This window comes from Fulmarus glacialis, unplaced genomic scaffold (assembly GCF_000690835.1).
Source record: "Fulmarus glacialis isolate BGI_N327 unplaced genomic scaffold, ASM69083v1 scaffold37536, whole genome shotgun sequence".
Taxonomy (NCBI): domain Eukaryota; kingdom Metazoa; phylum Chordata; class Aves; order Procellariiformes; family Procellariidae; genus Fulmarus; species Fulmarus glacialis.
Window position 1 is genome coordinate 796 of NW_009219529.1, and position 25,139 is coordinate 25,934.

At 52.2% G+C, this 25,139-nt stretch overlaps 2 protein-coding genes across 2 annotated transcripts in view; one reads left to right on the forward strand and one right to left on the reverse strand.

The window, feature by feature from the left end:
- Nucleotides 1–4,452, forward strand: part of CD74 (CD74 molecule, major histocompatibility complex, class II invariant chain) — a 4,760-nt gene extending 308 nt beyond the window's left edge. Inside the window, exons 2-8 of the mRNA XM_009580415.1 lie at nt 50–141; nt 257–310; nt 529–624; nt 868–958; nt 1,367–1,555; nt 1,923–2,009; nt 4,430–4,452. Of these exons, the coding sequence (XP_009578710.1) occupies nt 50–141; nt 257–310; nt 529–624; nt 868–958; nt 1,367–1,555; nt 1,923–2,009; nt 4,430–4,452 (632 nt within the window). The remainder of the gene's footprint in view (nt 1–49; nt 142–256; nt 311–528; nt 625–867; nt 959–1,366; nt 1,556–1,922; nt 2,010–4,429) is intronic.
- TCOF1 (Treacher Collins-Franceschetti syndrome 1) lies at nt 4,145–24,964 on the reverse strand (the record flags this gene model as incomplete). Its single annotated transcript, XM_009580416.1, has 15 exons — nt 4,145–4,830; nt 5,389–5,489; nt 7,188–7,754; nt 8,866–9,094; nt 9,832–9,914; nt 10,168–10,417; nt 13,468–13,610; nt 13,762–13,936; nt 18,066–18,335; nt 18,966–19,190; nt 19,648–19,742; nt 20,579–20,930; nt 21,169–21,275; nt 21,982–22,124; nt 24,909–24,964. Coding segments are annotated over 15 exons (2,829 nt in total), but the record flags the coding sequence as incomplete, so codon positions are not given.
- Nucleotides 24,965–25,139: the final 175 nt, after the last annotated feature.

The window sequence follows — 25,139 nt, forward strand, 5'->3', positions numbered from 1 at the left end:
CCCTGGACCACCCAACCCGGCGCCCCTCACGCCGCTCCTTCCTCTGCAGGTGCCAAGCCGGTGAAAAAGATGAAGATGGCCTTGGTGAACACGCCCCTGGCCATGAGGGTCCTGCCTCTTGCCCCCTCTGCAGGCAACATGGTAAGAGATGCCCACTTGGCGCTGCTCAGCGCTGGCAGCTGCTTGGCTGCTGCCAGCCCTTGGGGCTTGCTGCCAGCCCTCGTGCTCACGCTGCCGCTTGGTCTTTTCTCTTGAGGACATGGCCCCCGCTAGCAACAAAACCGAGGACCAAGTGAAGCACCTGCTGCTGGTAAGGTCCCCCACTACCCCCACAGCTGTCCCCTGCGCTGCAGGAGGTGATGCGACCCTCTGCTTCCAGCTTCAAGCTGGGTCTGGGGTCTCTTGGGGCACTCAGAGCTGGTGGGAGCTCCTGGCTGCCTGCAAAGTCCTTCTGGCTGATATAAGCGGAGCTTCACCCCCCCACCTCATTTTTCTTTGCCCTGGCTGACCATGGTGGTCATTCTGCAGCAAGCAGACCCCAGGAAGATGTTCCCGGAGCTGAAGGACAACCTGATGGACAACCTGAAAAGCCTGAAGAACACCATGACTGATGCAGACTGGAAGGTCAGTGCTTGCTGCTCTCCTACTCTTCCCCTTCCAGGAGCACCCTGCTTTGGGAAGGGCCTGGGGTGTCCCCACCTGGAAAAACAAAGTCCTGCTTGAGCCAGGCTTGGGTTACCTCCACCCCAAGGGAGGTGGTGATGCTCACGCCCTTCCCTGGCCCAGGCTGGAGCTTGCAGCACGGTTCCCCCGTGGTGCACGCCCCCCTGCCCCATCCCAGTTAATGTGCTGGTTCCCCTGTTGCAGTCCTTTGAATCCTGGATGCACAAGTGGCTGCTGTTTGAAATGGCCAAGAACTCCAAGCCAGAGGAGCATAAGGCAATCCCAGCAGAGAAAGGTATCGAAGATGGGGGGGCTGCTGAGCTGGGGAGGGTCGGGACTGGCACTTCAGAGCAACCACCCCCCCAAGAGGTTCCAGCATGGGGCATCCCAAAGGCAACCGACCCCTTTGTCCTCTGACTGGTCATGGACCTCTTCGTCCCATGGTGGTGGCCTTTAGGACATCACAGAGCCACTGCCACTGCCTGCAGGGGCTGAATGTTGAATGTCTGAAAAGCCAGAGCACCATACCAACTCCTCTGTCCTTGGCTAGCCCGAGAGCTTTAGAAGGGTCACCGGGGTGGAGCTTGTTCTCCTTTTGTATTTAATTTAGCTGCTTCTGGATAAAAAGCTCCCACCAAGGCTGCCAGGCAGCAGAAGTGCCCAGGCGGCTCATGGTGTCTCCCCTTTGTTTTTATTGCCCTAGTGCAAACTAAGTGCCAGGCGGAGGCCAATTCTGAGGGTGTCCAGCCGGGTCGCTTCCGCCCGCAGTGCGATGAGAACGGTGACTACCTGCCCAAGCAGTGCCATGCTGCCACAGGCTACTGCTGGTGCTCCTACAAAAATGGCACCAGGATTGAGGGCACTGCCACTCGGGAAAAGCTGGACTGCCCTGGTAGGTCGCCAGGGAGGGGATGGAGGAGAGGAATGAGCAGCATGCATGGATGCTGCCCCCCGTTTTGCTTGTGATTAGGGAGGAGGAGAGCAGCCAGGGAGAGGAGGGGAGGGTGCCCAAGCTGTAGAAAGCATCCCTCACCCCTCTTTGGTGCCAGCATGTTAAGGCTGGAGGGGACCCTAAAAAACACAGCCCTCCTTGCGTAGGTGCAGCTAGAGCCAAGGAATGCAGTCGAGGTTTTCCACTAGCCCCCGCTGCTCCCAAACCCATGGCTCAGCGGGTGGGCACAGGCTCTCCCCTGCCGCTCTCCGAGGGTGGGGTCCATAGGGCAGACCCAGCAGTCCCATGTCCTGCCCTCCCTCTGCAGATGCTGCCGCTGCTTCTGCCACCACTGCAGAGCCAGAGGAGATAATCTTCTCCGGGGTGGACATGCTCAAGCTGGGTGCGGAGAAAGGTGAGGGCCAAGTGTTGTCGCGGGGCTGGGGGAGGCACAGGTCCACCCCCAAGAGCCACGGCAGCACAAAAGCGCTGCTGGGGCGGTGGAGGTTGTGATGGAGACACAGGCAAAAGCAGCCTGGGCTTTGGGAGGTCCTGGAGCCATCTTACCAAAACTCCCTCCCCTCTTTCCCCACAACAGCCAAGTAGAAGAGGACGACAGCAGATGCCTGCCCCCTCTTCAGCATCCCAGCTCCCATGTTTTATTTTTTTTGCTCTGTTTCATTTCTGTCTTATATTGCTTTCCTGAGATGATTAACAGCAGGCACCCGTGCACGCTCCTGCCCCTTGAGGCATCAGTTGTGACCCTTCCCCTGCTGCAGGGCACCAGACAGGGCTGCAGCTGCCACCAGGATCAGTGCTAGAAGACAAAGTGTTCCCTCAAAGGGTGGGTAAAGCAGGCTGGAAAGTGATTTCAACGATGTCAGACCCATAAATCCTGCTCCCCTTTGCTCATCGGCATCCTGCAGCACCCAGGCAGTGGCAGGCACAGAGCTCACCCCTGCTGAAGAACAAGCCACTAATGCTTTCTTACACTGCATGAACATTAAAAGCAGCAAAACAACCTCACCAGCTTCTTAACTGACCCCTGTAGACTGAAGCTCTGTTAGATTACTGGAGTAGAGGGTTTTTCTTGTGGAGCGCTCAGTTTTGTAGAGAGAGATGCTGACCTTCAGCTTTTGCCTTCAGGCTGGAGAACAGCCACAGCAGTGGGTAACAGCAGGCAGAGGAGCTGACCCTGGAGGCAGAGCAGCTTCTAATTTTTCTGAATATATCTGATAGTTCCTTTATAAATGACCTCACAAGCTAATTATTTCAAATAAACTTTTGAATAAGAAAGCCTTGTAAGCAACTCTAGCAGGGCAGTGCTTGCAAACAGTCTACAGCTGTCCTAGGTTAAAAATAAATGAACCTTAAGAAAAAAGGGAAAAAAAAAAATCTCTGCAGAGACTCGGACATCTGTGCCCCCACCCAGGATCGTACATATTCCTTGCCACATTCCTGGCCCATCAGTTGTTCAATCTCCCTTGCACTCCAGGGTCCCCCTGCACAGCCCAGGAGGCTGAAATCACCTTTAAGTGAGTCGCAGCATGGGGGGAGGAGTAAAGCAGCCCCCTGCACTGGAGCCATCTCCCTCCTGCACCCGGGTTGCAGTGGTGTGAGGGTGGCAGCCAGAGAGCTCTGCCCTCGCCAGTAGAGCCTGCAAAGCAGCTGCACAGCATGGGAGGGAGGAGCAGAAGGGGATCCAGTCCCTTTTTCCTCACCTGCTAAGCCCCAGGGCTGGGAGTGAAGTGAGGAAACCAGGCGCAAGCCCAGTACAAGGCACAGGGTAGGAGCTGCCAGCAAGGCAGCAGGCTGGGCCTGCACAAGGTGATGCACAAACCTGCTCTCAGCACCTGCCCTATGCGGCATTTTAGTAATAAAAAAATACAAACCAATGCTCGAAGAACATGCAGTTCAAAGCCGAGGAGCAACAGCATTTGCTCTTCCTCAGAGAACAGGCAGAAAGCAATTAATTTTTCCCCAGGGGTTGAAGCAGTGCCTATGAAGCTGGGTGGAAGCTGGGCTCTGCCCTCCTACTTGCAACGTCCCCCAGAGACAGCTGAGCCCTACCTCAGCCAGCCCTGCCTCCCTGGCCTGGGTTTGGTCCCTGAACCAAAGGGCTTCTCACCTCCCTTCCTCCCTTGAAAGCAGCTGAAGCAAAATCTCACCGTTCTTTTTTTATTTTGTATTCCATTAAAAAAAAAAACCCCACAAAAAATTACGCCGCCTTGGCTGAGAACAGCTGCTGGACACAGCTGTTCAGTGCAACTCCAGGGACATGATAATCACTGCTGTCAGTGTTAGAATAAAAAGTAAACCCAAGAGCTCTCTTCCATAGTAGCAAAAGGACTGACACCACAAATCATGGAAGGGGGAAGAGAAAAAAAAAAAAGGTAAAAGTTTCTCTTAAAAATATAGCTCTGTGGTGAGAAAGAGATGGCTGGGTGTCAACTACGAGGAAAGCAGTTTATGCAAGCTGGCTCTTCTCTGGTCAAACTGCCTCCTTCAGTTCAATTCTTGTGCAATAGGCGAGCCGTCAGGAGGGGCAATAAACATGTCTCTGGGCCCCAGCAGGGCAGGAGGAGGCAGAAAGTTATGCCGCTCTGCTCTAAAAGTCACAGTTAAAAGAAGTTATAAATTATTATTTAAAAAAAAGTTGGAATTCTCCTGATGAGCTTCCTTTTCCTCTCTTCTGTTTGATCTTCACCCATAAATCCTTAATCACAGGGATGCGGTACCTTTGGGGAGAGGAGTTAAAAGAGTTAGGTATGGGGAGGAGGAGAACAGCCTTACAGCTGCGCAGAGCAAGGGCAGAGTCATCTGGTCCAATTCCAGGTGGCTACAACATCACCATCTAATCCACATTACTTTTCCAAGCTCCCTATGGTGAGCAGGGACAAACAGACACTGCCAGAGGCCGCTTATCTCTGCTGATGACAGAGGACAGCAACGTCCAGGCTGGACATCCAGTTCTCAGCAGCTAAAGAGTTGACGTCAAACACATCCAGAGAAGCCAGCGCACTGCTGCATGACTTTCCTTACACCGGTCCACTCCCTGGCCCTCTAATCTAAGGCCAGGCTGACTCAGTGGGTGTTTAGAGGGCACATTGTCTTCCCAAGACTGGCCCAGGAGTACTGAGTTTGGCCAAGGTTACCGCCGTTCAGAGGTCCCAACTGATAGTCCCCACAGGCCATGTACCTTCTCACAATCCTTCAGGCTCAGCTGTTTTCTTCTTCTAAAAAGAAAAGGGTGAAAAATAAGTAAATATCATCTGCACCACAAACATGAAGGATCCAGCAGAGCCACAACCCACAGAGGCTTCCTGGCTGCCATCTCTACAGGGACATATTCATAAATGAGGAACATCCTATAGTCTCCCTCTGCCCCCTTTCCTAGCCCTTGGGATGGGATGCAGTAGCCTGCCAAGCCCTCAGGAGCTCCAGTTTCTGCTGAAAACAACTAGATGAATAGACAACTGAAGAAGAGCACTTACTCCTTGGGCAGGTTCTCTGCCACAAAAGGGCCCCTGGGTTAGACCCTTCCAGGGAAAGGGATCTCTCCTGGGGGAGCAGTACAGAAACAAGCCCTTCTTCAAGCCACCCCAATCCTAAACAACCAAAGGTCAGGCTGTCTCAAGACTAGCCACAATTAACTGCAGCCTCCTCTGTACTGCCAGCAAGGCCAGGACACGTCTCTGATCCTCTCCAGCCTGGCATGCTGCAGGAACGAGTGCTGCAACCACAGTTTGGAACAGCTCTCCCCCTGGTACCCCATCCCACGGTCTTGCACATACCTTCTTCTTCTTCTTGTGAACCTCAGCAGAGCCATCTGCTATCGGCTCCCCTTCCAAAGACACCTTTTTGCTCTTCTTCTTTTCTTTTCCAGTCTTTTTTTCTGGGAGAGGGAAAGAAAAGTCAACTAAGAGAGGGACTCTGGTACTGCCAGCCTGTGAGAAGGGGCACAAAGAGCGGTGGGACCATCTCCAGTAAGTTCAAGATCACATCCAAACCTGAGCAAGCTTTCCAGAGCAGTAACTCTGGGTGAGGGCAGAGCCCTGCCACAAGGCAACTGTGCCCAGGGCTGTTTCTCCAGTACCTTTGAGCCAGAGCAGTTTGATCCCACCACCCACACATACATGTGGGCAGAATTACATAGGATTCCCTTCTTCCCACCTCCCGCTGCCCACCCACTCTGAGGAACCTACTTCAGCGCTGGAGTAGCTGGGCATATGCCAGAAATCAGAGCAAGGGGAGCTACTAACACAGGATGGACACAAAGTTCAGCTCAGCACAACTGCTCCAAGAGGCTCCAGCTCACCCCTGTGCAATAGCCCATACACGGGCTGACGGACAAGTCTGTCTCCTCCAGAATGAAGGGCTGCATCTCTGCGGAACAGAAACCCCAGCAGATCTGGCCCACCCATTCCATCTCCCCTCCTTCCCTTTTTTTTTTTTTTTTTAGAAAAAAAAAAAAAGCCTGCAAGATCCAGCACAGAACCAGCTCTGATTTGCAAATGCAGTCTGCACTGCAAAGAAAAAAAATTGCCTTTACATTAGAGCAGCAAACAGAGCAGGAAACACCCTTAATTGGGAGCAATGAGCAGGAGGCTGATACCATCCTCCTCTTTCTCCATGCGTTTGAAAGCAGCAGCAATAGCCCCGAGTCAAATCTCTTGAATGAGCTGCTCACCATGTTGCAGCAGACACTGATCAGGCAGGGTCAGGAAGGGGCACTGTCGCCCATGGGGAACAGCAGTGGCTGACATGGCAGATGACACACAGATTTTGAGGCTGATCTCTTTTAAAGAGGCTGGCAGCAAGGGGCCATGTTCAGGAAGCTCTGACTAACACAAAGCCCTGCGCATGTGAACGCTGGGCTTCCTCTGCCATGCCCACAGCATGTCAGGGACCTTCTGCCTGCCATCCCCAGCCACATTTCACCTTAGCTCTCTGCCAGCATGCATTGCATTTGCCACAGAGGAGCCAGGACAGCCAGCTGGGTGAGCAGAGGTGTTCTGCACTGCAGACACAGCGCAGGGCACCACGCAGAGCACAGCGGGCCGAACACAGGTCTCATGGCTTACAACTAGCAAGAACTCTCCCAAGCCCAGTGCAGGCAGGCCGGCCACACGGGGTGGGCAAAGAGGCCTCAGCAGGTTCAACGCAGACTCACCTCAACCCTCTGCCAGCCCTCAGCTAGACAGCTGCTTCCAGCCAGGATAAAGGCCAGGAAAGGAGAAAACCCTGGAGGGACAGGTCATGCCATAGAAGATGCACGGGGACATCAGCTTGCTCTGCAAGCAGCAAGGATCAGCGTGAGTATTAACACAGTTCCCACTGTGCCGGACACAGGACAGGGGCAGGACAGCCCTGCTTCCTGTCTGCAACACGACCTGGTGCTGAGACTGCAGAAAAACACTGAAGTGGGGTGTTAAAAATCTGGCATTGGCTTTGGGTGGGCCAAGAGGGAAGCAGCCAAGCAGGAAGCTAACAGGAAAGTGGGTGCTACTTACAAGGCCCAGCCTTCAGAGGCTGAATGTGCATCAGCTGCAAGAACCTACTGCAAATCCAGCCCCAAGTGAGGGATTCTTACTTTTAGCTGATTTTTTCTTTTCCTTGCTGCCTGGCAACTTCTCCAGGTCACCAGCTGCCTTCTTCTTTTTCTTTTTGGGTACTTCTTCGTTAGCTTGCCCTTTCTGCTTCTTCTCCTTGGGCTGCCCAACAGCCCCATCCTCTCCTGGCAGTTTCCGCTTCTGAGATGTTTTCTGCTTCTTATTCTCTTTGTCTTTGCTCTTAGATGTTTTCACAGCCTTTTCTGCCGTGGAGGAAGATTTCTTCTTTTCCTTCTTTTCTTTTTTCTCCTTTTTCTTCTTCTTCTTCTCTTCCAACCCTTCCAGTGTTTGTACTGCAGGAACTTTGGCAGCTGTGGTGACCTCGGTTTCGCTCCCCGAGCTTGACTCCTCTGATTGTGGGATGGAGAACAGTGCATATGATGCTGGGGTCACTTGCGCCCCTTTTGCCCCAACATCATTCTCTTTCACAGCCAAGGCTTTCTTGACTGGGGAAGGTTTGAGGCTGGCATGACCTGGCTCCATTTTTCCTGCCACCTTCTCTTTGCTGGAGGCTCCTGTGACTTCCTGCCCTGGAGGGAGGTTGTTTTCTGCAGAAACAATGACGAGAGAAAAGACAACTCAGGGAGCATTCGTTACATAGACCACTACAGTAACATAGAGTTACTGGAGGGTGGAAATACGCATTTGAAGAGGAGCACCCAGTTCTCCGCCCAAAAGCAAAACCTGCTGGTCATCCCAACTACAGCAGAGCCAGAGAAAGATGCCTCAGCCAGAGATCAGGTATCTGGCGAGGGAAGTGGATTACAACAGCTTTGGCCACATCCATAAGAATAGGGACCAGAGAAAACTGTAGTACAAGATGGGTGAGCATAGATAGAGCAGTCCTTCCCCAGGACACCACCCTCAGTAAGCCAGGGACTTCCCAAGGTGGAGGGGGTATGCACACCACCATGTTTAACCATCACCAATGGCCTGTCCCCCAGCATCTGGGCCTTCTTGAACCTATATATAGTTCTGACCTGCTCAACAGCCCTTTGCACAACTTAATGATGTGCCCAAGAAGCCAACAGACTCATTTGAGCATCTGGAGCGGGCCAGAGCTCACAGCCAGACCAGAGCTCATCTGAAGGTGCAAGGGTCACACCAGAGCAGAAGCAGCTTCCAGCTCTGAGTTTTACAATTTGCCAACAAACCAGGGCGATAGTGAAATGGCAGGACATTTCCTTTCTCCATAGATCTTCCCACTTGCTTCCCCTCCTCTGCCCTCCAGACATGCTACAGAGCCCAGAAAGACACAGGGGAGGCTTGAATACCAGCACTGTATAGCAGATGTTCTTCAGCCAATGTTTAAAGGTTCCCTAGGAGCCATCACTACCGCAGCACACCAGTGCAGTGGGCATAGGTTTTAGGGAGAGCCCTACCTACTCCCATTAATTGCATTAATTATTGCAGTTAAAGCAGAACTTGGAAGAGGCAAAGGCACAGAGCCTCCCAAGCCAGCCAGCGCAGGGGGGCGTTCAAGAACAGGGCTGTGTCATGGCCAGGGGAAGCCAGCAGACGGCAGCAGCACTCCACACTACTGGGCTCTGTGGTGGAGACACGCTGGGAACAGGGCCCCCTCCCAGTGTCACCCTCCCGTGCCACCACGACTTTGCTCCTGGGCCAAGCAGATTCCCGACCTTGCCAAAGGAGACCCACCTGCTTTGTGGTTTGCAGCCACCTGGTCGATGTCTGTGTCGGTGTCACTGCTGTTGCTGCTGGAGCTGTCAGCTGGGGCTGCTTTCACAGAGGCCTTGGAGAGGGAGTTTGCAGCAGTCACGGCTGCTTTCCCTTGCCCCACTTTCCCTGCAGGCTGGGGGGGAACCGCCTTTGGTGCCTGGGGTGCTGCTGGGGTCCTGGAGAGGCCCAGATAGCCTGTGAGGAGGGACTGAAACAGCACAGACACACTGAGGAGTCACAGCAGGGCAGCCTCCCACACACCAGGCATGCAGATCTGTCTCTCCTGCTATTGCCCCCGTACTCCAAGTGAAGGGCCCACCTTTGGCCACCCGCAGAGTGATCCTGCACCACTCAGCCAGCCCTGCAGAGAGGCGAGGGATGCCAGGAAAAGGGGCCAGCACTGACAGACGCTGTCTGAGCTTACAGCAGCAAAGCTGATGGCGAGAGGATCTCCTCTTTGTTCTCGACCAGTAAAGCGGGCTTGGGGAATCTCCTGGCTATTAGCATGCACCCATGCACAGCTAATGCACTGCAGATGTGCTGCACGCCCTGCACGTTACTTACAAAGGGAATTTAATGGCTTGGGCACGGGTTAAGTTACAAATAAAAGTGGGGAAAAAAATCCTGCTGCTATTGGCACTGTGCACCAGTTCTCCCGGTTTAACCCTTGCAAGGCACCACCTCCCATCCCTTCCCCTGGGGAAGACACCATGAGCACTGAACCCAAGGCCCAGCTGCCTGGAGAAGCATTCCAGGTTCAAAAGCCTCTCTCTGACCCCACCAAATGACCCTGCTCACAGCACTGCACTGGGGAGCTCCCACTTCTGTGCTGGCAAACCCACTCAGCACCCTGTTTGCCATGGCTCAGAATTCAACCCTCTCTCTGTCCTACTTAGAAGCCAGTTGCAAGACCCGAGAGGATCCCAGCCTGCTCAGGTACCATACCTGCGATGCTGCCTCCTCCTCCTCACTGGACTCCGAGGAGCAGCTGTGGGCTGGCTGGGTCCCTCCTGGTTTCTGCAGCGAGCCTGTTGGAGGAGCAGAGTTCATCCCATTAAACACACCGCTGCTGCCTAGGGTTAAGCTCACCTATCCAGCACAGTTACTGCTACCAAAAGGTCTTCCGCCTTCAAAGCAAGGGGAGTGCTCTGCCAAGCTGGAGAGGAGAAACCCCTCTCCAACCACTACGTGAAGGTGACATGCCTCCCACGGGGTAACAAAACACTGTTCCCACCCTAGCCTGGCCAGCAGCACTGACAGCATCTTCTTGGGACAACTGACCAGGTTTGGGGGGCTGCTTGGGCATCTCCTCCTCGTCACTGTCTGAGGAACTGCTACTGTCCGAGGTCTTCTCTGCCTGGGTGGGCGGCACAGCCTGGCTCAGCCCGGTGTCCTGTGCCAGCTGCAGGCCTGGCTTCCTCGACTTGGCAGTGGGACTTCCCAGGAGTGAAGCAGCTTGTGGGGCAGCAGCATTGGCTGGAGGAGCTTTTCCCACCGGAACCGTTTGCTTGAGGCAAGGAGGAGTGGGGGCCTAGAGAGAGGAAGATGAAATGCATCTAGAAGGAGGAATAACTGCTTATGCCCATGAACTATAAGCAGCCCAGAGCAGATGGGTTGGGACCACCTCGACCCTTCTTCAGCTGTACTGCTCCAGTTCATGTCAAGGTTAGCCCAAGAATCTCTCATGCAGGGTGCAGAGACCCCCATCTTCCCCTGGCCCGCAGATGAAGCAGGCAGCTGTGGCCAAGCAGACAACTCCTGATTGTACAGGGCACTGCTATCACAAAAGAAGGAAGAAACCTGCCAGCCAGCTGGGAGGCAGGAACAGCAAAGCTATCAAGGCTACTCTCTGCTCATCTGCCTCACCTTATGGTGTGGTAACAGTGGTTAAAATAGAGCAGCCCCCTCTCCCTCCCTCCATGAACACGTTCCCTCAGCTGGGGACACAGCACCAGCCTCAGACTCCAGCACATCCATCTGCCCACTCTCCCCAGTGAAGCTGCCCACTTCAGTCTCCTCCGTCATTACCTCTCCTGCCAGCACATCGTGCTCTGAGGAATCACTACTTGAGCTCTCAGACACTCTGCTAACTGGAGGGACAGCAGACGCTTTTATCCCCTTCCCCGAAGGCAGTGTGGCATTAGCCTTGGCGGCCACTGTGCTCAAAACCTTGCTTGCTTTGACATTCTGCTGGGACAGACTCTAAAATAGATGAGAAAGCAAATCAGGACAGAGCACAACTTGGACGGAAAAGAGACAGAAGCATACACCAATCCACCACTAACTCCTGAGCCCTTCCATCATTTTCAGCAGAGCACCAAGGCTCATATTTATTCCCCGCCCCCAGCCCTTTACAGCTCTGTCTCTTATGAGCCTCTGGGCAGGGCTTCTGGCACAGGAACAGAAAAGTGAGGGCCAGCACCCGGGAGTGCCTAAAGCATTAGCTCAGGGCCCCAAAGGCACCCATCCCAAGGGCAGGCAGGCAAAATGTGATGCGCTTGCAGGCTGTGAGATCCTTATCCACTGCAGCACCAACAAGACTGCAGTTGCAAACCCTACTTTGCAAAGTGGGCACTTGGACTCCAGGATGTCTCCTACGCTCTAAAAATCACACATCGAGAGTTAACTGGCAACAGAAATAAAGCAAAGACACCAACCACAGGGCAAATCTGCCTTCAGGTACACAAGCAAGCCACAGATTAGAGAGTAAATTGACAAGAAGCAATTTTGTTGCCTCACATTTGAAACCTCCCATCAAACTAAACATAAGAGTGGTTAAAAATAGAAGAGCCAAGGGACACTGACATCAGGCCCAAGACACAAATGCCAGCAGAGGAGGGAGCAGGAGTGACAAAGGAGTGTCAGCCTCCTGGTTTGTGTTACAAATGAGGCTACGTGAGCAGCCCTTGCTCTCCAGATCTCTGACAAGCTGGGCCTTTGTGGGCTGACATTTCCCTCACACAACATCTGGCCTTCAGAAAGGAAGGCAACGCTCCACCACGCAGAGAGCCGCCAATCCGACGTGAGCTCTCAGCCGTCTTGCATAAAGCTCAAGTTAGTTACAGCAACTGCGTTATTTTATACAATCTTGGTACTATAAACATGTTTTAATCAAGGACTGCTCAGGCTGGCTGCCTGCCTACCAGCTGCGGGGAGACAGCCTGTCCACCGGCCACAGCATCAGGCCAACATGGGGAAGGGTTTTCTTGAGTGCACATAGTCCCCCTCTCCCAGCAACGGCGCTGGCCAGACAGGGGACGCATATGTGTGGGACAAGAAGCACACTTGGACACTAAGTGGCTCAGACTACCAGCCAAGCCACCACCACGTAGGAACGGCAGCCACGTTCCTCAGTCAAGGCTTCTTCACATGGTCTCTTTCTCGGGCTCAAACTGCAGCAGAGGTGCAGAGACACCCAAGGCAGCTTCACACCGAGGCAGCTCAGGCCGTAGGGAGCTTAGCCACGGCCCTGTGGGACTGGCATGAAGACATGAAGAGACATGACATGAAGAGACTCAGGTGAGAGATCTGCGATCGGCTCCATGACACTCAGCAGTGTCTCTACACAGATATGGGGGTCACCTCCCTTCTCCAAGGCACGGGTCTGGCTCCTCCAGCTGAAAGGTAGCAGGACCAGAAGGCCAACCGTATCCTGGGCTGCATCAAAAGCAGCGTGGCCAGCAGGTCGAGGGAGGTGATTCTGCCCCTCTACTCTGCTCTGGTGAGACCCCACCTGCAGTACTGCATCCAGCTCTGGAGCCCTCAGCACAAGACAGACATGGACTTGTTGGAGTGGGTCCAGAGGAGGGCCATGAAAATGATCAGGGGGGTGGAACACCTCTCCTATGAGGAAAGGCTGAGAGCGCTGGGGTTATTCAGCCTGGAGAAGAGAAGGCTTCGGGGAGACCTTATTGCGGCCTTTCAGTACTTAAAGGGGGCTTATAAGAAAGATGGGGACAAACTTTTCAGCAGGGCCTGTTGCAACAGGACAAAGGGGAATGATTTTTAACTAAAAGAGGGTAGATTTACACTAGATATAGGGAGGAAATTTTTTACAACGAGGAGGGTGGTAAAACACTGGAACAGGTTGCCCGGGGAGGTGGTCGATGCCCCATCCCTGGAAACATTCAAAGTCGGGTTGGACGGGGCTCTGAGCAACCTGATCAAGTTGAAGATGTCCCTGCCCACAGTAGGGGGGCTGGACTACATGACCTTTAAAGGTCCATTCCAACCCAAACTATTCTATGATTTGGCTGCTTTTCCAGTCTAATTCCCTGGAGTAGGGCAAAGGGGACAGAGTCCCAGAGGAGGTCTGGGCTCGTGTGTCTACTCATGTTCCTGCCAAAACATTCACACCCTCCACTGCTCTCACACACTGCAAGTTTGCTGCGACCGAGACGTGTACCCAGAGCCAGAGTCAGCGAGACCCAGGGATGCCACCAAGAAAACCCGACCCAGCCAAGGGGAGGGCTCCTCTCTGCACCACTCATCACCCACCCAACTACCACCTTGCAAGTCCTGACACCTCCTGAGCGTGCAGGACTAACAGCGTCCACACCCAGCGGGTCAGCGGCTCCTTACCTGTGAAGGGGGGACTATTTCTTCCTCTGAATCTGACTCCTCGCTGGAATCATCGCTACTGTCCACAGGTGGAGGGGCTGGCGCTGGTGCCGGAACTGGTGCCTTCTTCACATTTGTTGGCTGGGGCACAGCATTGGTTTTCACTGTAGGAAAAGCATAAGAGATTGTCACCATGAGAAAGAGTTGCTCTCTGTGGCTCTCCAGAGCAGGAGCTATCACAACAGGCTGGGCCGTTCCATGTGCAGGGGAAAGAGGATGCAGGTGAGGGATCCTGGCCACTACCAGGAGACTTACCAGCTTGCAAAGGCTGTGTCTGTGTCACAGGGCGCTCCTCTTCGCTGTCAGACGAGTCACTGCTCCCACTTTCTGAGGCCTGGCTTTTCAAGCTGCTTCCCACTGTTTTTTCAGGCAACCCAGCTTTAGCAGCCTGGCTCAGGTTGGGAACAGGCCCAGGCTGTTCTGTTAACCTCTAACAAGAAAGAAACACAGGCCCAGAAATGTGGTATTAGTACAGGTGTTGTTTAGGAGTTTAAGTGCAGTTTCAGCTCAAGCTGGGTTTTGTTTTACCCTAACACTCACTCTATCCTTGGCACGTCAAGATTGGAAGGGGCTTCAGTTACTGTCTGGACTGAGCTGCTGAAGAGACATACCACTGCATTTAGCAAAGCTTTTGACAGGAAGCCCGAGCGTGTTTTACTGCACAAGCATGTAGGGCTAACAGTGCTCATAACCTCAGAACAGCAATTCCTTATTGAGGCCGAGACATTGGCTGCACAGGAGCCTGAGGGCAGGAGAAACACTGCAACCCCGAGACCCCCATTCCAAGGAAGCCTCTCATGTAAGCACGACCTCCTCCCAGCTTGGGAAATCAGTAGGAGCTGGGAAGCCTTGTGCCAAAACACTTGCAAGATTCAGAGACAGTATCAGAGCAGCTACATCCTAGAGCTGCTGGAGAGCTCAGCATAGACACAGGGCTGACACAAGCATTTGGGAACACAGAGGGCAGGCAGAGGCAGACTGGGAACCCAAGATATGACTGAGCACCTTGGAAACTGATCTGTCAATAGGTCTAAGAATTTTAGAAGTCTCCAGACAACAAAAAAGCCCTGCAACTCACTTCGGCTGTGCCTTTCTACAGCACCCGTCAACACACTGATGTCCCAGGACAGGCCACGAGCCACTGCCCCAAGCAACTAGTGTGTCAGCACTCTTAATGCCACAGTTATCACAGTACCAGATACACAACTGCCAGGTGAGACGATCTCTTCCAAGCCCCCCTCTCAGCTTGGGCTGAGGGCTGCAGACACCCTTCCTGCATGCTGCTGAAGGCCAGCAGTGGCAGAAGGAGAGAGAGCGCTTGCTGAGAGATCTGGTAACTTCACCACCTGCAGATAATTCTCCAGGCTCACAGTGCTCTGCGCCCACTCAGTTTACTCCACTCATCACTCATCTCCGGGCTGCTCTGCCAAAGAGTACATCACGTTTGCCAGGGCAGGCAGACCCCATTCAACCTGCACGTGACGGCAGCCCACTTCAGCGCTATGTCTCCAGGCCTCCTGCAAGAAGGTGAGAGAGACTCCTGCCCGGCTGCACAGCCCCTGCCACCCCCCTCTCCCAACACTGCCATGCTGCTAACGCAGCGATACCCTCTCAGCCCGCAGCAGGGGACCAGGAGGACTTCAGCAGTGCCAGCCCAGCCAGGGGCTGCTCCTGGCCAGCAGCCCAGAGCACAAGCCTAGCAGCCTCCCGGGAGGACAGATCTTACCGTGCTTCCTGGCACAGCCCCACCGAGGGCTGCCACTGGGGCAGTGTTTATCATCTCCAAGCCAAACACTAAACAGACAACAGCATCTGCATGTTTATCCCATTACAGAACAGCAATTTGAACAAGCCAAGCACATTTTGACTCTACTTAGAGAAACAGAAACCTCCACAAGCGCTTGGGGAGGGGGGGATTGCAAATCTCACTTGTCTGTTTTGTTTTGATACCAGTGAGTCACTATCTCCAGGAGAGAGGCCAGACTTGCAATGCTGAAGAGAAAGAACTCCTTGAAGCAGACACAAGAATTTGCATGCTCTACTTGAATGCGCTAGCTCCTCTCCCTCTCGGTCCCAAGCACTGCCGTGCAAGGGAAGAGTCTACGGAGGTAAGAACCCACTCGCTCACTTTTAAGACCTTCACAGCAACGGGACTGGCTTCTGCCCCTGCTTGGATGCACGGTACAAGGGCTGCTTCATTTCCTAACTTAGCAAGAGATTGGGAAAGAGGTGCCGTACAGAGGCATCTTGATACAGAAAGAACATAACAGCATCCACAGAAAAACCACCATAAGCTTTACACAGCCTAGGGACTCCTTGGATCTTCCGGGGAGGAGGCCAAGGTCCCTCCATCCATCTCATCTCGGTCACTGCCAGATGGCTGACAGCCACCACATCCTATGGCGTGGCCCCAGGTGGGATCAGGCCAGCAGCGTGGCTGACTTACACCCAGGGAGCAGGGTAACACAGGCAGAGAGCTTCTGACAACTTAAGTCACAGGTACTGAAGTAACTCAGAGAAGAGGAAAATAATTCAAGAGGAAATCATTTTTCCTGCTCCCTCTCCAGCCCCCAAACCAGGAGCTGCTTGCGGCTCAGTACAAGTGTGATGACTCAGCTCCCGCACAACCCATCTGCGACTCCACTGGGTCCATTTGCATCATGCAGTGCTGCATGACAAGAGGGAGAAACAACACTGAGCCACGTGTGCTGAGCACGTTGTAACAGTTGCAATCCATTGCTCGCTGTGCACCACAGAAGCACCACCAGCGTATCAGGACTGGGACCAGTATCTCAGCTGTGTCACAATACAGCAAAAGTACAACTGTCACCTGCAAGGGACCCGGGACAGGGTTCAGGGAGGGAAAGAATTTGACCTCTCCCCACAGGGCCTGCGGTCCAAGATAAAAACTTGCAGGCGCAACTTCTACCAGTGCAGCCTGCATGGGTTTTCCTGGGATGCTCAAGGAAGACACAGGTTCGCAACATACGCATGTACGTGCATCTCATGCCCAGTCCTGGTAAGCAGAAGCCAAAGCCTGTCCATAGAGGGCTTGAGTGCCGTCTTTGGCCCAAAACGTCCAGGAAAGAGGAAGCAGAGCAGAATTAGCAGTTCCAAAACAAAAGCAGCTCACAGCATCTTCAAGGTCAATCCAGACTGTCCCCCATCACCATCCTTCCCCCCCAAAATATGCAAACACCTTGTCAACTTATTTGACTAAATATTCCTGAGTCTTCACGGGTAAACATACCAATTAAGCACTTCAATTTAAGCATGATGTTCATTTTAATTGTGCTAATCCACCCCCACAGGGAAAGATGAAGCAGCTTCCAACACTCTGTATCTGTTTGGATCTTGCACAGAACCCAGAGGAAGTTGCAGGATACAGTAAGTCAGTGGTTAGCATATGCCCAAGTAGCAGATGGTGAGGATGAGCTAAGAAGAGTTTGACTGGGAGGACAGGACTGTGGACACAGCTAAGCTAAGCCTAATGGTTTATCTTCAGGCTTCACTCGTGGTCTCTGCTTGTAGGCTACTAACACGGGAAGAAACAGCCTGTTTGGCAAAAATAGAGCTCCCTTGATGACAAGCTCTTCCTTGCTGACTGCGGCTGTTCGGGGGTAATCACCAGTTTGCAAGAGGGAAGATGCTGAAGTGGTTAAATAGCCATCGGCAAGATGGGTACCTGCTGCTGCCAGCTTCAAATCAACACTGGGGGGAAACAAACCTACCCCAGCATGTCCTTCACCTACAACCCTGCTAGAACAGACGAGTCTCGATAGCTTTACAGTGGAACCCCATGGCACAGCTATTAGAATAGCTGCTCCTGCCACCCAGAGCTGAATCTTCACATATAATCACGCAGGAAGAGAGCAGCACAGAGCCAACTGTCAGAGATGCATCCCCCTCCACCCACCTTAGCAGACCAAGGCTATAAAGACAAAAATGCAGAGCCTCTCCGGCTCCTGCTTGTCAATAGTGAAAGGACGTGTTGACAAAGAGCCTCCTTGCAAGGACACGTGAGGCTCTGCCCCCGGCTTCCCTTCCTCCCTTGCAGTAATAGCTGCCATCTCCAAAACGCTGCTTTCAGAGTACTTTCCAAAGGACCCTGCAGTTCAGAGTCAATGCAGAAGGTTTCCAGACAATGTGCCTATGGATGCTCTCAGGAAGGGATTTGCTTCCCTATGAGTTCAGCCACCTAAGTCTGAGTCCAGTCTGAGTTCATGGTCCTTCTCTAAAGAGGTGTAAATAAACCCTCACAGGAGAGTCAAGACCAAGCTATCTGTGACCCTGCACACAAGGCCCACTCTAGAGGGGTAAGGCATGAGTGGAGTGAAACGGTATCAAATTGGTTACCCCTCACCCTCCTCTAGTATGGCTGCGTGAGAAGAGTTAGGCTCCACTTGTTTCCAAGCAGAAAGAAAGATCTTTGTCTCTCTGAGACACAACATACTACATGCTACTGGTGTTTCAAGGAGATCAGTAGTAGCATTTAAGGGCTAAACAATTGTCTTGCATATCCCATCCCCTGGCACTGAGCTGAATGCGGTATCACCTACCTTCTGGCTGACAGGCACAGGGAGATCCTCCTCTTCACTGCCTGAGGAGTCGGAGCTCTCCACTGTCTTTGTACTTTCAGCAGGCTTCGTGGGAGCAGCAGTCCTTCCCAGTGTGGTTTTGGCCTGCTTTGGCACTGCTGGTTTTGGTGCTGGCTTCCCTTGGGACAGTGGAAGTGTTTTTGCTGGAGCTGCTCTGCCGGAGAGTGATGCTGCTGGTGTAGGTTTCACTGGGGATGGGATGGCCTGGGAGGATTTTGGAGGTGGCTTTGTCTGGACAAGACAAGAACAGCGTGAAACAAGGCAAATCCCACAGCAGCATAATTCATTTGCTCAGACTGTAAACTAGGGAAGAGATTTCAGAGCCCCCTGGGACAGGCAAATGGGGAAGGAAGATTAGCAACTGGCAGGACACAAGGCATCCTTTCATCTAGCTGTGTGGGGATAGTCTCCCAAGATGAGAAAGCAAGACCAGATATTTTTCATCAGCCTGCTGATACTACCAGTCCCCTCCAGTGAGGTACACTGCAGAACTTTGCACCTCTCCACAGGAGGGAAACTAAGCTGCACTACAGTTCGACAAATTAGACACTGTTATTGCAATTTATAGCTGAGAGGCAAATTCAACCACGACAATTTGCCTCTTCAGGTGAGAAAAAAAGTTGCTGGTTTTTTTATTTAAAAGTACTGATGGATTTTTTTTTTTTTTAAAGAAAGGCACAGTGGCTTGATTAAAGCTCAGAGCAAAGATATTGGGGTGCCTTTAAACATCCCATGCCTCTTTCCTCCCACCCCCAACATGACTTTGCTATACACTACATGCATTTACAAAATTTTCTTTTCACTGCAATTCCTAGCCCTGGAGAGGCGTGCAAAGAGAGACAGAGTCTCAGATAGACGCACTTGGGTTACCGACGGAGGTTCCTCATCTTCGCTGTCTGATGAGTCGCTGCTCTCTGATGTGTCATTGGGCTTTGCAGCCCCAGGAACCGTTATGGATGTGGGTTTGGACTGGTTTGGTGCCAGTGCTGTTTGCCTCACTGCATTCTTCTTGAGGGACACTGGAGCAGCAGGTGCACTTTTCACAGGTGCTGCATTAACCTGCACTGTTTTCACAGCTGGTTTTGCCTGGGAACAGAAGGAACAAAAGGGAACAGGAGAATCAGGTAACATCTCAGAAGAAACCAGCTGAAAGCTGTAACTGCATGGAATCTGTTTTAAAGAAGGCTACCTTGCTAACTTTGGCCAGGATAGGCTTGTTCAGACCCATGGGCTGTGGAGTATCTGAAGCAAGCCACTTTCTCCACGGACTGCCTGACTGCATCTGTGGAGTTGCACACCAATCACCTCCTACAGATCAAAGGACCTCCCTCAACCTCAGGCACTAGGAGGAACTGGGATGGAATGACTGATGCTGACAGGGGTTAGTGGGGCTCTCAGCCACACATGTGTTTCTCTGGTCTTGGGTTTGGGGATCCCACACACCCAGGGAAGGGGGTGTTGTCAGCACTGCAGCATTTCCTCTCTCCTTCAAGGGAAGGGAAGTGATTTCCTAGAGTCAAGGACCCTGGGTTGGAAAGGTTACCTGGACCGCTGGAGTTGCAAGCTCCTCCTCGGAGGATGTCTCTTCACTTGATTCCTCACTGCTGCTCTCAGCAGCCCCAGCTGCCTGCTTCAGCTCTGAAACACACGCGAGGAGATGTCACAGCTGCTGCCTGCTCTGAGCTCCCAGAGCATGATGTTAATGTGGTTTTTGAAGCCAGGAAAACAAAACAAGCTGCAAAGAGGGCTAAGGGGATTTGCAGGGAAGAGGGCCTAGCCCTGCTGAAAGCATCAATGGCCTGCTGGGAACAGCTTCTCCAGACAAACACTGGCCTACAAACACCACTCCTCCGAGTGCAGAGATGGGAAATCCTTCCTGGCCACCCTCTGACCCTACGGGGAGCTGCCCAGCCACACACAGTTCCCTGCAGGGGCACCCAGCCTGGTTGGACCTCCTCTGGAAAAGAGCCAAGAGAAGGATCATTTTCAGAGCTTCTACAATCAATAGATCCTTCTACATCACCCTTCCCGCCCCGCCCCCAACACACACACTTCAAAGCAGTAAAAAGATTTCCCTAAAGACTTCAAAACCCAAAGACAATCACTTTGCAATTGGGAATAAAAAGAAGATGCTGCAGTGCCTTTCCAAACAGCTGAAAGCATCTGCAGTATTAGTACTGCATCTCCTCCAGATAAGCTATGCTGTTATCTTCAACCCCATAGTGCTGGGTGCTGCCAGACAGACATCTTAGCACAGAATCTGCTGCTTGAAATGGGAGCAAGCATGCTGGATTCATCCCACAGAGCTCCAGGGCTGGCTGCTTTGCAGTATTCTTGCAGCCTCCCCAAGGAACAAGCATCACTGAGCTTTCCAGCAAGGGAGCTGAAAGGAACACGCTGAAGGCATGGCTCAGACCTGATTCGCAGCAAAGTTGGAGCACACATGCATTTACCGCACCCCGCAGGCTCCTTACCCACTTTGGAGGCTGGGGCCTTCACAGTCGGCGTCTCTTTTTCCTCCTCACTCTCTGATGAGGAGCTGCTGCTGCTGCTGGAGCTTTCCGGTGCTTTGGTCGTTACTGGTGCTTTGCTTTGACCTACTTTGGCCGTGGCTGCAGCAGCATGTCTGGGCTTCCCAGGACCAGGCAGTTTCTGCCCAGCCTTGGCCGGAGCTGCAGATGCAGCTGGCGCATTGGGCTGCTGCTTATTTGAGACCACAGTTCTGTTCGCAGCAGAGAGCACTGCTGCTTTGCCTGCTGGGGCAGTGGGTTTGTTAGGAGAATGAAGGGAGTTGGCAGCTTTGCCACTCACCACAGCTGGTGTCACCTACAGGAAGCAGAAGAAATCAGAAGCCTATAAACAGATAAGGGACTAAATTGGACACAGCACACCTTAAACAGCAATCTGGCAGCTGGGCAAGCCATAAAGCTCTTTAGGGAAGCACTTGGGGGACAGATATCTAAGAAAAGGCTTATGCCAGCACCCCAGCCCACAATTCTACACAGGCCAACAAGTCCTGGCCTCAGAGTACTATCAGCCTTCAAAGCCAAGAGAACTGCCTTACCGTAATTGCACCTTTTCCAGCTGGTGTCTCCTCTTCTGACGAGGAGTCATCATCTTCACTGCTTTCTACATTCACTCCTGAGTTCGTGGCCAGGGAAAGGCTGGCTGCTGCACAGGAGAGAGCCACAGAGAAATCATGTGAGTGCATATCTCATATCAAGATGGCCTCTGGTTTGCAGGAAGGCCCCAGGAGGCCCATCTCCACGCCTGCCCCAACACCACCGTCGCTGTCCTTGCAACCGGCAAGTGCTTTGCTCCACCACCCCATCCTTCTCCCCACCACCAAGACAAGGAACCTGCCAAGACCTGTATATTTCCAAAGGCTGGTCTACAGCAGACGAGGCTGAGCCAAAATGTATCAGACACATGGGTTTTTGTTAGACTATGCAAGCCAACGCCTCCCACATCAGCTGCACCCCACCTCAGACAGAGGGCACTGGCTTTCCAGACCAACTAACAAGGCCTTCCTTTATCCAGGAAACAGGCCTGCCTTTGCTGGCCCAATACACACCTGGGACCAACTAGAAGGTGCTCCACAGTGGGCAGCGTTAGGTTCCCAAGGCTTCATTCAACTGACAACACCCATCCCCTCCCAATGAATCATAACAGGTTTTTTCTAGCTTCAGCAGGCATCTGTGCTCCTCAGAAACTCCACATGAGAAGGGGATGTTAAATAAGTTGTCCTATTTTTCTAAGAGCACAAGGCAATAGCCATCACTTTACAAGCATTTTCTCTAGCCAAGCAAGTCAGGCTGCTCCTACACAAGCCTCCAGTCCTACTGTGTCAATTCCAGGGACATGAAAGGCTCCTTACTGTTTGCAGCTTTCGCCTTCTCTTTCTCATCCTCTTCTTTCTCCGAGCTCTCAGAGCTGCTCACGGGATCAGGAACTCTGATCTTTTCTGGGATGGCTGCCTCCTCATCACTCACCTTTCTTCTCCTGGAATTCGAGGGAGTTCTGAGGGGACAGAATTTGCATCAAAACAGGGAAAAAAATATCTTGAACAAATTGGAATACAATTATTCATCCACTCTCAGGTCAGGCTCCAGCCTAAGGACACGTAGTGTCATTTCTCTACAGCTCCTAAGGGAGTGGGAGAAATACTTCTCTAACCTGCAAGGGACATCTCCAGTCCTCCTTAGGCAACTCCCGAGAACAACATATCCTTGCAATACTCAGAGGAGATACTGAACACAGACTTTTTTTCTGTGTCCTAGGCAGAGTCTTTCTTCCTTTAGCAGAGAAGTAAAAACATATTTGGTCAGGCCAGTGCTCACCATGGAGCAAAGGCATCCTACAGAAAAAATTCCCTCTCCAGGAGGTAGCTATAGCCAGACAGTCAATAAATGCAGACCCAGGGTTAGGGCAGTGATCCCCTAAGAGGTCTTAGTATTCCATGAGAAGTGAATCTAAAGGCTGCAAAAGCCATTTGAACTTGGGCTCAGAGGCCAAAATGACAGAAAAGTCAGGTTGCAGAGAGATTTAAGAAAGGAAGTGGCTGCACCTACAGATGTGTTGAAAGAGGGGAAGAAGAGGCCACAAACGAGCATTAAACACTTAAGCTGCTCAACTGGGTTAAAACATTACGCTGGAAAAAGATGTTTCCAGACTTTGAACCCTACCTGTACCAGCAGAACAGATGTGGCTAAAGTTATCATTAATTTTCAAATGAAAACAAAGGTAATACATTTGCGTTATTACGAGGATAACATTGGCTGGGCACATGTCTATGTATGATTCACACATGCAGTACTTCTATGTTGGTAAAAGCCCTGAGACACCCACAATTATCAGAGGTGAAAAACCCCTTGCTTTTGTGCCAGTTTAGCTTATTTTATTTGTTCATCTAATTTAAAAATAAGGTTAGTTTAATGATTTGGCCAGTATCGTGCTTATTTTGAGTGTTTCAGTAGCATAGCTGTAACAGCAAGTTATTTGCAAGCAGGCTAGGCCGAAGGCACATTTGCTATTACAAAGTGTTGTGAACTACTGTAATAATCCCTTCAAATAAAATAGGGCAAGCCACACAGGCAGCTACGACACACCAATGCCCTCCTGATACAGTGGCAGCTGACAGCACAACAGAGACTGCTGTGAGAATTCGTCGTGAGTGACCAGGTGCTCAGGGATACTGCGTGGGGGAAAACAGTGGTGCCCACAGGCGCTGGCCCTACAGCAGCCCAGAGCGTTTGCGGGCTGCAGGGCTCCAGCTGCTCCTGAGGCTGAGCTGGTCCAGCTTCCCCCTGCACCCAGGCACCCTTCTGCCCCCTCCCAGCCTCCTCTGAGACTAAACGAGATTAAACGTAGTCCTGGAGGGAAGCCACTCTTAAGTAACTGAAAATCTTAACTGTTAAGTTCACTTTAAAAGAGCTTCTGAAGGAGAGCACCAAGGACGGCCTCAGTTAGATAGGCAAGAGCCACAGCGCAGTCGGAGGAAAGGCATTTTCAGGCCAAAAGCTTATGAAGCGACAAGATGCGACAATCACAGCTCATGCACATGAGAGCACTCCAGCTAGGCAGGGCACTTTCTGGATAAACAAAACTACTGGTCAGTACATCCCTTATTGTGACTCCAAACCAGGCATAACTCAGGGGACCAGGAATAAAAGGTGTATTTCTGAGGTGGGACCACAACGTAAGGGTGATGCTAGAGAAAAAGGAATTAAATGTGATGCGAGTGCCCTGTCGCCCCCAAAGCTTTAAAAGTAATAGTGTCTGGAAGGGTTTGCTGTAGCACCCAGGATAACTAGCACAGAGAAAGGTCACCATCAATACTCAAGAGAGCAATAAATCATTAGAGGGAGGAACTGCAAGCCTGTTTCTACAGTGCTACGTCCTCCCCTAGATCCAGTCTTTCTCCTGCTCAAGTAAGAAAATCATGGAGACACAACAGCAAGAACCGGGGTAGCGCCAAGGCACGAGATGTTCTAGCAGAAGACAGCTTTGAAGCAAACACCCGCTTCCCGAGGCTGCTGGCACGGGCACACTGAGAAGCATCTTCACTGCAGCGCTCCTCAACACGGGCAAGGAAGTTCAGCTCCTCTGATTCCCTGATAATCCGGCTCTGCGGCTGCCACCAGGCCTCCCTCTGCAGCGCTGCACTTCAGCATCACAACAAAGGGAGCAGTGCAAATGTCATGGCACCCCACAGATGGGAAGCCTCCACGCTGCAGACCTTCACGTAGGGTACTCAGTGGAATAACTATGCAGGAAGGCAGGCGGCTGAACATGTAAGGGCTTGAAAGAACACGCTGAAACCAAGAGACTTCCTCCGAGTCAGAAGATACGTGATCTGTGCCAAGGTTTAAGTCCCTGTAAGAGCCTTGGCATTTTAGCATCTGCTCAAATTCTCTGTTCTTCGGTCAATATTCCTGCAAAGCACGTGGCTTTAAAAAGAAAGTGAAACAGAATCGGGGAAAAAGATTTTTGCCAGTAAAGCATGACTCTTAGCCCCACAATGCTCCAGTATTAACCCCAACCAGCAAGAACAGCATCAGCTGTTCAAAACCAGAGTAACAACTTACCTCCAAGCTCAGGAAATTTTAAACCAAAGTAATCTTTAACATCTGAAACGATTCGGTCTGAAACCAGAGGCTAGGAGGAAAGTCTGCTGACCACAGTTATCATCGGAAATACTCTGACAACGGGAAATGCCAGCAAATAAAGGTCACACATGCCATGCAGCCTGGATGGTAACACAGTCTGGAATCTATTTGATAGTCATTTCCTCCCTCGACTTACTTTTCCCAGTGGGTAAAGATGTCCTCGAGAGAGGTCGAGAGGGAAGGGAGCAATTTCTGTGAAAGCAGAGGGAACACAAGTCAGGCATCAGCCCCGTTTCAGGATGCGACCACCAGACAGAACTAGAGACTGCAAAGGCCTCTCCAGGAATCCCCAGGGAAATGGGAACATGTCCTCCCCGCACACAGGCTGCCAGTAAAGACCCCCTCCCCGCCGGCGGCCCGTCCCGCT